The following is a 10,568-nucleotide window of genomic DNA, read 5'->3' as shown; positions in this document are numbered from 1 at the left end:
GAGGCACTAGCCTGGCAAGCCAGACTATAACATGAAATGTACAAGCAAAAATACTTTCTGCCATTAGGTAGGGTTGTCTAGTTCAGGGGTTTTCAAAGTGTGGGAGAGTCAGCCCCCCCTCGGAGAGCAAATAAACAACAGCGCCCCCTTACAATTTTTGTTGTTGCTATACTTAATGTTCCATTCGTATTTTTTAAAAAATGGTTGTTGTACACATTATTTTTTTCTTTTTCACATTTTAAACATCTGTGCTTTTTAAAACATCTTGTTTTACACATTTTAAACATCCCATAGCATCGTTAGCTAGCATCTCTTGGCAGACAACACACTGTGGCAGTGGAGCATCTTCAGATCCAGTCCATGAAAATCCAAACTTTAAATAATCGTGGTCATACTTCCTTCTTTTTCCAGTCCCCCAGGATTCCGCGGGCCTTTTTTGTGATTGTTGTGGGCTAAAATGTCTGATGTTGCGGGGGGTTTTCCAAAAAAATTGCGATGAAAGTTGCGGTGTTTTTTAGATTTTTGTTGCGATTACATTGCGGGAGGAAGTGAAAGTTGCGAGAAATTGTTGCGATTTTCTCTTTTTGTGATTAAAATTGAGTGATATGTTAAATATTAAGTTATTACTGAAAAACTATTGATTAAAAAACAAAGAGAAATGGTCCTATAAACAACTTTACCAATATAAAAGATTACCAGGACTACAAAAATGCAGAAAAATAGGCTTTACTTATCCAAATGCTCCTGTTGGTTCAAAAGTTAAAGTGCATAGAACCTCACAGCACAACATGAAGTTACTCCTGAAGACTAAATTAAACAATAATTATAAACTAATAAAATAAATGGCTCAGGCTTCATAGAAGAAAAAAACAATTTGAACAGAATCTCACAGTATGATGCTGAAGCTACCTAAACAATGGAAAATAAAATACCATTTTGGCAAAAATGTTGGCATCCATTAACTTCTTGTATTAAGTAAAAAAAAATAAAGTGCACACATTCCTTCACTGTAAACATAACACACTTTCAGTGTTGCCAGATACTGCTGACGTTTTCCAGTCCAAAATATGTTCAAAACCCGCCAAAATGCACTTGAAATCGTCCAATCTGGCAACACTGCGCGCATGCTGCCTCTCTTGAACACAAGGAAGTAAGGCGGAAGGTAGTTTGTCGACGTCACCTCAAGACGACGCCAACGATTGGTCAAATTTGCGGGAAAGTTGCAGTGATTGGATATAATTGCAACACCGCCCTGAATTCGCGGGGATTGGTTGAATTTGCGCTGAAGTTGCAAATCGCAACATCCTGGAGGCTCTGTTTTTTTACTTGGCCCAGACTTTGTCTCCTCACTCACTGTAGCTTTAGGTACTAAAAAACGATCCATTTTGTCTCTCACGTTGCACCCCCCCGAAGAACTCTGGTGCCCCCCAGGGGGGGCGCGCCCCACACTTTGAAAAGCCCTGGTCTAGTTCACTGTGCTAATGGGGCACACTTTTCTATGCTTTGATATCCGGCCTACAGGTTTTACGATGAATGCGTAAAATGGGCTTCCCCTGTTTTAAAAACCAGCAGCCGCCACTGATTCACACCTATGGTCAATTTAGAGTCACCAGTTAACCTAACCTGCATGTCTTTGGACTGTGGGGGAAACCGGAGCAAACCCACGCGGACACAGGGAGAACATGCAAACTCTGCACAGAAAGGCCCTCGCCAGCCACGGGGCTCAAACCTGGACCTTCTTGCTGTGAGGCGACAGCGCTAACCACTACACCACCGTGCCGCCCCACAAGAAAATATATTGAACATAAATAGTAAAAACAGTAAAGTGCAGATAAAATGTTATATCTAAATAGTCTGTATTAAAAATGCAGTCTATATTTGAGGTGCAAGAGTTATTATCCATTGACTGGGAGGTAGTAGTGTGTGTGTGTGGGGGGGGGGTGGTCTTGATTCCTGCAGCAGTCTCTTCACAGCCATGGGGAAGAAGCTGTTCTTCAGTCTGTTGGTGCGGGCTCTCATGACTCTGAGTCTGCCAGAGGGGAGGTTGGAAAATAGAGAGTGTCCTGGGTGGGCGGGGTCATCCTTGATTTTTGTGGCCCGTCAAAGGAGCCGGCTCGAGTAGATCTCCTCTAGGCGTAGGAGTGGGGAGTCGATGATCCACTGAGCAGTCTTGATGACCTGCTGCAGTTGTTTCTTCTTGGACGCAGTGCAGCTGGCATACCACACCGTACAGCCGTAGGTCAGGACACTCTCTATTGTGCAGTGATAAAAGTTTTTCAGCAGAGGTGGAGGGAGTTTGTTCCTCTTCAGCGTTCTCAGGAAAAAGAGATGCTCCTGGGCCTTTTTAATAATGTGGGTGGTGTTCAGAGTCCAGCCCAGGTCCTCTGAGATGTGCAGTCCGAGGAACTTGAAGTTTTTGACCCACTCCACTTCTTCCCCACTGATGCTCAGGCCTGAGTGTAGTGTGGTCCTTGTCTTCTGGAAGTCAATGATGAGTTCTTTTGTCTTCTTGGTGTTGAGGTTGAGGTGGTTGTCACTGCACCAGGCCGCCAGTGCTCGGACCTCCTCCCTGTATGGTGCCTCGTCATCATTGTTCATCAATCCAACAATGGTTGTATTGTCCGCAAATTTAATGAGGGTGTTGGAGCCATGGGTGGCAACACAGTCGTGGGTGTACAGCGTGTACAAGACTGGACTCAGAACACAGCCCTGAGGAGCACCGGTATTGAGGACGTTGGTGGAGGATGTGGAGGTGCCCATCCTGACATGCTGGGGTTTGTTAGTCAGGAAGTCCTTGATCCACAGACAGAGGGAGGTTCCAACTTGCAGTGTCTGCAGTTTGGTGATCAGTCAGCTGGGGCTGATGGAGTTAAATGCCGAACTGAAGTCAACAAACAGCATCCTGATGTATGTTTTGGGACTTTCAATGTGGCTGAGAGTGGTGTGGAGGGCGATGGAGATGGCATCGTCTGTGGATCTGTTGGACCTGTAGACGAACTGATGTTGGTCAAAGTCAGGTGAAATATGGGCCTTGACATGCTGTAACACCAGTCTCTCCATACATTTCATAATCACCGATGTCAGGGCCACAGGCCGGTAATCATTCAACCCTGTGATGGCAGAGGATTTGGGCACGGGGATTATGGTGGCAGTTTTCAGCCAGGTGGGGACTATGGCTTGCTGCAGCGAACAGTTAAAGATGTTAGTAAATACAGCAGCAAGCTGATGGGCACATGATTTCAGCACCCTCCCTGGTACTCCATCCGGTCCTGGTGCTTTGCTGGTGTCCATGCCTCACAGGACTCGCAGTACCTGGTGTTGGTGGATGGTGGGGGGCTGGTCATGCTCTGACGGTGTCAGGTGTGTGTCCTCTGCCTGTTTGCTGTCCTCTTCAAAGCGGGAGAAAAAAATGTTAAGTTGATCTGGAAGAGAAATGTCAGTGGAGGAGGGGGTGTTGTGGCATTGTTTGTAGTCTGTAATGTTCTGGATGCCTTTCCACATGGAGCAGGGGTTGTTTCCTCTGTCTGCTCTCTGTATTTTGTTTTAGCAGCCTTGATGCCTCTGTTTAGGTGCACTCTAGCCTTCCTGTAGGCCTCCCCATCTCCTGACCTCAGTGCTGAATCCCTGGCCTGGAGTAATGCTCTGATATTGGTGTTAAACCAGGGTTTCTGGTTGGGGAATATTTTCACCCGTTTCCTTGTTGTTACATTGTCCATGCATAAACTGATGTATGACAGTACAGAGGAGGTGTGGAGCTCAATGTCTAGTTCCTCAAAGAGCTCCCATGTGGTGTCCTCAAAACAATCCTGCAAGGATAGTGTGGCCTCCTCAGTCCAGCACTGCATGTACTTGTACTGTGGCTTAGACCTGCAGATGAGGGGCTTGTAAGCTGGTGTCAGGAACAGGGAAAGATGGTCTGAGTGTCCAAGGTGAGGGGAGGGGCAGGCTTTGTAGGCTCCAGAAATGTTGGTGTAGACCTGGTCTAGTGTTCTGCCCTTCCTTGTTTTAATGTCCACGTTCTTATAGAATCTGGGGAGCACAGTCTTTAAATTGGTGTGGTTGAAGTCCCCAGCCACGATGAAAAAGCCCTCTGGGTGTTTGTTCTGCTGCCTGCTGATGCTATCATGCAGCCTCTCATAGCTACATTAGCATTAACTCATGGGTGGATATACACAGCAGCTACAAACACTTGAGTGATTTCCCTGGGCAGATAAAAAGGTCTGCACTTTAACAGTAAAAACTCTAAGTCTGGACAGCAATATCTCTCAATAACGGCAGTGTCCGAGCACCAACTATTGTTGATATAGACGCACACACCTCCTCCTCTCATCTTACCCGAGTCTGATGTGCGGTCCGCCCGGAAGATTGTACGACCTGCTAGCTCCACAGCTAGGTCTGGGATGTTTTCATGCAGCCAAGTCTCTGTTATCACCATGATAGGGTCCTTGTCTTGCTGCATGACCCACCTTCTCTTGAGAATCAGTTCATGGACAGATGTCCTGACATTTTCCTTTAGAATTCTCTGGTATAATTCAGAATTCATTGTTCCATCAATGATGGCAAGCTGTCCTGGCCCAGATGCAGCAAAACAGGCAAAAATATTATATTCGGTCATTTTGGCTTAATGTTCGACTTCCTGATACAACATCCACTCACATATACAGTCACTGGGGCTCACTGAATGACTGGATGATGATGATGATGATGATGATAATGATGATGATGATGAAAATGATGTAAATCATATGACATGACCTTCACAGTCATCAGATCTCAACTCAACTCAAGACTATTGGAGAACTTGGAGCTGTGAGACAGCAGCAATCCCCACGTCACCACCACCATGCCACCGAATATCATGAACTGTGTGGAAATTTCCTTTTAGTTCACATGCAGTACCGGTTCACCCAATACGCACACTACACACGTTGCGTAGGGCCCCGCAAACTCATAGAGGCCCCGTGGGGGGGGGGGGGGGGGGGGACAAAAAAACGGGACGACGTGACTCTCCATCGCGCTGCTCGCGCACGTCAGATTCCCAGTGCATGTGCATCAACCTAGCCAGATGAAGCGGAGTTATCCTTTGGGGAGTGAAAAAAGGAAAAAGAAACTGCATGAAAATGAACAGCAGGAACAGTAGTCAGGTAACTCTCCTCTCCGGGTGGGAGGGATGGGGCTAGTCGGTGTTTGACCTACATAACATGGCGGTGAGCCCTGGGTGAACCCCGGATGGTCTCCGTGTGCATCTTGCTGGCTTCTACAATTTAAGTGTTATATCAATCGTTCTGAGTGTAGTTACAACTGCACTTATACAAAATGGAAAGTAATGGATAAATATTTACTAAGATTGAATTTTGCTTGCTTGGATAGCCCACAGGCAAATATAGATGCAGATATATTAGTGAATAAATAAAACTCGTGAAATATTATGACAATGGTGCTAACTAGGCTAAATAATAATCTAAATCACCTACATTTTAAGTACAGTATCTGAAGGTAAAACAAGTGCAGCCAATTTGATGGAGCTGAATTAATAGTAGCCTTATCTATATTTTACTTCTTCAACATTGTGGTTGACTCCACAATAGCATCCACTGATGAACGATTTGAAACTCTGAACCAGGTGAAGCAGAGCATTTTTTAACATAGTTACTGGGAGACCAAATGGTCTCCCAGTGGCCAGATTTGGTCTCCTAGTCAATGCCAAACCAGGTTCACTGGGAGACCAAATTTTATCATTTGGTTCAATCAGTTGCAATTAATTAACCAAGTACCATGTAAGTATACATTTAACAAGGAAAACGAAGATCTATGTTATAAGATATACACACAAGATCATGTTGGTTAAGAAAAACAAAACTAAAATTCGGTTACTGAGATGGCTGATGTCAGAATCCAATGTCATTACTGTGTAACTTTGAGTGTCTTTGACATAACATTTGTGCTTGGTAATTGCTCTTGATAGCTGTGTAGTCACTGTAGTGTGTTTGTCTGTATGGTGATTGGTGAACCATTTTGCATCACAGAATATGCCGAAGCGGTGCAGCCGCATGGACTCTGGGGCCTGTGATTGTATTGCCCAGACCAGTTGGTCTCCTAGTGGAAAATCCTTAAAAAATGCTCTGAGGTGAAGACTAAATATGGAGTAGTGCTGAACTTCAGCACTGCATGTCAGATGTCCAGTGACTCCTTAAAGGCTCAGTGTATGGAACTTGAGAAAACTCTGACCTTCAAACAAGACTGTGACATCAGTGGAGTTGATCTGGCAAACGAAATCAAGAATTTACCTGACCTACCATCAGCTAACATGACTGCCTTCGAGCTGCTTTCTTTCCTTTGTGAGAAAAATCTAGAGGAACTCTATCCTAACCTTTGAATAGCCCTGAGAATTGCTGTCACTCTGCCTGTGACAGTTGTCTCAGCTGAGAGGAGCTTCAGCAAGTTAAAAATGATCAAAAACTATCTGAGATCTTTCATGTCCCAGGAACGTCTGAGTGGTTTGGCCATCATGAGCATCAACCATGATGTGGGGAAGCAAATATCATATGACGACATTATTGATGATTTTGCATCCAGAAAGTGAAGAAAGGGACATTTTTAATGGTGAGTAGTTTGTTACACATTTAGTTTGATTTGATTTGGTCGGATTTGGTCTGTATTTATTTGGAGTTAGACCAACAGGTGGCGACACTAGTGCAATATGTTTAAAGGGGGGATGAGTGGAAGCACTGGGTGTCAGGTGCGACTTTTGAACATTTTGGGGTTCAGTTAAGAGCGCCCCTTAGTAGAATTCTGCCTAGGGCCCCATGGAGGTCTGAACCGGCTCTGTTCACATGTGAGAATTATTATGAACATAAAGTAATGAGACAATATCAACAATACCATTCACTGAGTATTTATCAGAGAGCGAATGAACACATGGTGCTTTTAATATCATTTTAAAAAATTCACAGGTGTGTTTTATTCACTGCTGAATTCAGTGTTTCAGTGATGTGTGTGTGTGTGTGTGTGTGTGTGTGTGTGTGTGTGTGTGTGTGTGTGTGTGTGTGTGTGTGCAGTTTGCTGAATATCTCTGCTGTAGGTGTGGATTGATAAGGACCTCTCCTCCTCCTGTCCTCTCATTATCTCATTAATAATAGCATCTAACATTTGTGTTATAACATGAATGAAGAGTCAGTTTTCATCTCAGTTCACACTGAGACATCATACTGACCTGATATTGGGCAAAAAGTATAAAAATGTATTTGATATCTTGCTCATAAGAAACACATTGTATTGCTTTCTGTAGTTTTTAAGCACTGTTATGTGCTGATTTTATTATAATTTAGGAGGTTTGGATACCAAAACAACACAATATTTTAAAGAATAATGCATGTTTTGTCAAAAACTATATACAACCAGCAATATACACAAGTAACTCTTATAAATTAAACCTCAGACATATCATATGTACACTTTTTACAACATGTTTGAATCAAGCTGTCTCTGTGCTCTCTTCTTCCACTTCTGTTCAGTAATGACACGGTGCACGCTTTACTCTGCACTCCTGCAAACACAAACACATTTTACAACTTAGTTTTGTCTCTTATATCGATAATAGAAGAATATTAAGCTCTCACACTATGTAATAAAATGAACCCACCTTTTTTCTAACGCTGTCTTGATGTATTTCTGAGTAAATTCAGATTTTGGATTCAAGCATTTTTTTCCTGCACCGTTCTTCAGAGTGACACTACAGAGATAAATAACAAGTTAGAAAACTCAATAGAATTAAATTCAGTTGTATTATACATTGTTTTGGATGTTAGCTTTCATTGAACTTACATGATTTCCACATTTTCACAAGATGCACTAGCAGGGTAAACTTCAATCTTGGCAATCCGTTGTAGACGAACTGTGTTAGCTGCAGGACCCTGACACAAACACCTCGATACGCTGATCTTGGTCTGTCCTGCAAACAGAAGGAAATTGTAGATTTGGAGTTTTTACAACTCTGTTGAATCCTGTTTATTATGAAAAGAGGTGCAGATGAGGATGAAGAATCTTACCTTGTACATGAACAATAAGTAGACAGGCAAACACAAGAAAAACTGCAGCAGACTTCATTTTCCTCTCGCTCTTGAACACACTCGATGCTCTGAAGATTCTGGTGATGATTTTCTTCTTGATGCTTGTTGATGATGTGAGTGAACGAGTGTGTTTCCTCCTCTTTTATATGCTCAGATCGGTGTTTTCCCATCTCCCTTCCTTTTGGAGAATCACTTTTACTTTCAGTCGTACTTCCTCTGGAGCTCACTTTCTTATTTCTTAGAAATGGTTTATCTGATAGTCAGCATTGACTGAGTCTAAATTTACTCACTGTGTTTGGGTTTTCATTTAATGAAGTCTGCAACTTTATTACTAAATCTGACGTATGGCAAACTTTACATCTAGATTCTGTGCAAAATTTATCAGAAGTTGAAGGAGCAATCATGAACTTTTCATATTAGTGAAGGTGAAATAACAACAGTTTCATTGCTAATCTCTCAAATGTTCGCTCCCACAATAATAACTGTGATTGTTACACATCAGGTCTTATTTTTGCTCTCACATCTGTTCAAGTTTAAATTGATTACCAATTCTGATCAACTGCTTGCAGCTGTTTGATGCTGAAATATCACCTTATGACTTTACAAATATAACATCACCAGGTTGTGGTTGAAAACATAGTGACAAAAAAAATAGAGATTTTTTCCTTTGAAATATAGGATGGAAGTAAAAAAAAAGCTGAGTAAAATAAACTTAAGTCGAGGAACAAAGTAAATATACTTTCATAAATCCCACCTCTGGATTTCATAGGAATGAAGCTCTAACCAAAGGTCCGAGCGTTAACCCCACCCCTAACCCTTATGTTCATCTTTCTAACATTTTATACAAACTGAGGAATCTGATTTTTCCTCACTTGAGACCATGCTGCATTCAACTGAACATTATTCATCTTTGAAACAGTAAAATATACAACTGTGTATGCACTTAAAAGCTAGATATTTAGCATATACCGTATATTCACACATTCATACTTTTTTCTCTCTGAAATCACTTTTCATCTTTCTATGTGCAGTGAAATGTTCTGCTCTGAATTTCAGATGGATTTGTTGTGTTGCTGATTTCACTGTGGAAATTGTTTGTCTGGGGTTTTTGTGGAATAGTAGGCTTACAGAGAAAGGAGAACTGTTTTTGCAGCCGCAATGGTGTCAAAGTGCATGAGGGTAATTGCATGTGTCTCCTGAAAGCAGCAAATGAAATTGAAACGTCATTATTTCTCTTTTCAGTGGAAATGAACTGGGATATTAAATATACACGTGTGTGTCCTGGATAGGAAATGTTCAGATTATCATTGAAATCATGCAACAACAGAAGTTCAAATATACACATGCTTAACCTTAACTCTACTTCAACAAAATGTCAGAGCTTTAAACCAACTTTGGTACTTTTTTATCTTTAGATAGAGTCATTAGTAAATATTGGTAAGGTCAAATATCCACCACTTCATAAATTTTTCTTTAAAAAAGTTTGATTTTTGCACATGATGTTGTCCATCGTGCTACACTGTGATGACTGTGAATTTATTAAATTTCTTACATTGAAAGACAACATTAACTGTTCGTTTAAAAAAAAAGGACTGTGCACTGAATTTTAAGCTTTGTCTTCTCTGTAGCAGAAAGTACAGTGGTGCTTGAAAGTTTCTGAACCCTTCAGAATTTTCTATATTTCTGCATAAATATGACTGAAAACATCATCAGATTTTCACACAAGTCTTAAAAGTAGATAAAGAGAAACCAGTTAAATAAATGAGACAAAAATATTATACTTGATCATTTATTTATTGAGGAAAATGATCCAATATTACATATCTGTGAGTGGCAAAAGTATGTGAACCTTTGCTTTCAGTATCTGGTGTGACCCCCTTGTGCAGCAATAACTGCAACTAAATGTTTCCGGTATGTGTTGATCAGTCCTGCACACCGGCTTGGAGGAATTTTAGCCCGTTCCTCCGTACAGAACAGCTTCAACTCTGGGATGTTGGTGGGTTTCCTCACATGAACTGCTCGCTTCAGGTCCTTCCACAACATTTCAGTTGGATTAAGGTCAGGACTTTGACTTGGCCATTCCAAAACATTAACTTTATTCTTCTTTAACAATTTTTTGGTAGAACGACTTGTGTGCTTAGGGTCGTTGTCTTGCTACATGACCCACCTTCTCTTGAGATTCAGTTCATGGACAGATGTCCTGACATTTTCCTTTAGAATTCGCTGGTATAATTCAGAATTCATTGTTCCATCAATGATGGCAAGCCGTCCTGGCCCAGATGCAGCAAAACAGGCCCAAACCATGATACTACCACCACCATGTTTCACAGATGGGATAAGGTGCTGGAATGCAGTATTTTCCTTTCTCCAAACATAACGCTTCTCATTTAAACCAAAAAGTTCTATTTTGGTCTCATCCATCCACAAAAGATTTTTCCAATAGCCTTCTGGCTCGTCCACGTGATCTTTAGCAAACTGCAGATGATTAGCAATGTTCTT

At 41.8% G+C, this 10,568-nt stretch overlaps 1 protein-coding gene across 1 annotated transcript; it reads right to left on the bottom strand.

The window, feature by feature from the left end:
• Positions 1-7,402: 7,402 nt before the first annotated feature.
• Positions 7,403-8,162, bottom strand: LOC132872944 (C-X-C motif chemokine 11-6-like). The gene is made up of 4 exons (XM_060908087.1): positions 8,049-8,162; positions 7,825-7,951; positions 7,643-7,732; positions 7,403-7,546 (listed from the first exon to the last, which is right to left on the bottom strand). The coding sequence occupies exons 1-4, from the start codon at positions 8,104-8,106 to the stop codon at positions 7,534-7,536; spliced, it is 288 nt and encodes a 95-aa protein (XP_060764070.1). The 5' UTR covers positions 8,107-8,162; the 3' UTR covers positions 7,403-7,533.
• Between the last annotated feature and the right edge of the window lie 2,406 nt (positions 8,163-10,568).

The sequence above is a fragment of the Neoarius graeffei genome, chromosome 24 (genome assembly GCF_027579695.1).
Source record: "Neoarius graeffei isolate fNeoGra1 chromosome 24, fNeoGra1.pri, whole genome shotgun sequence".
Classification (NCBI taxonomy): domain Eukaryota; kingdom Metazoa; phylum Chordata; class Actinopteri; order Siluriformes; family Ariidae; genus Neoarius; species Neoarius graeffei.
The sequence above is the reverse complement of the archived record's forward strand: the minus strand, read 5'-3'. Positions and strand labels throughout refer to the sequence as shown.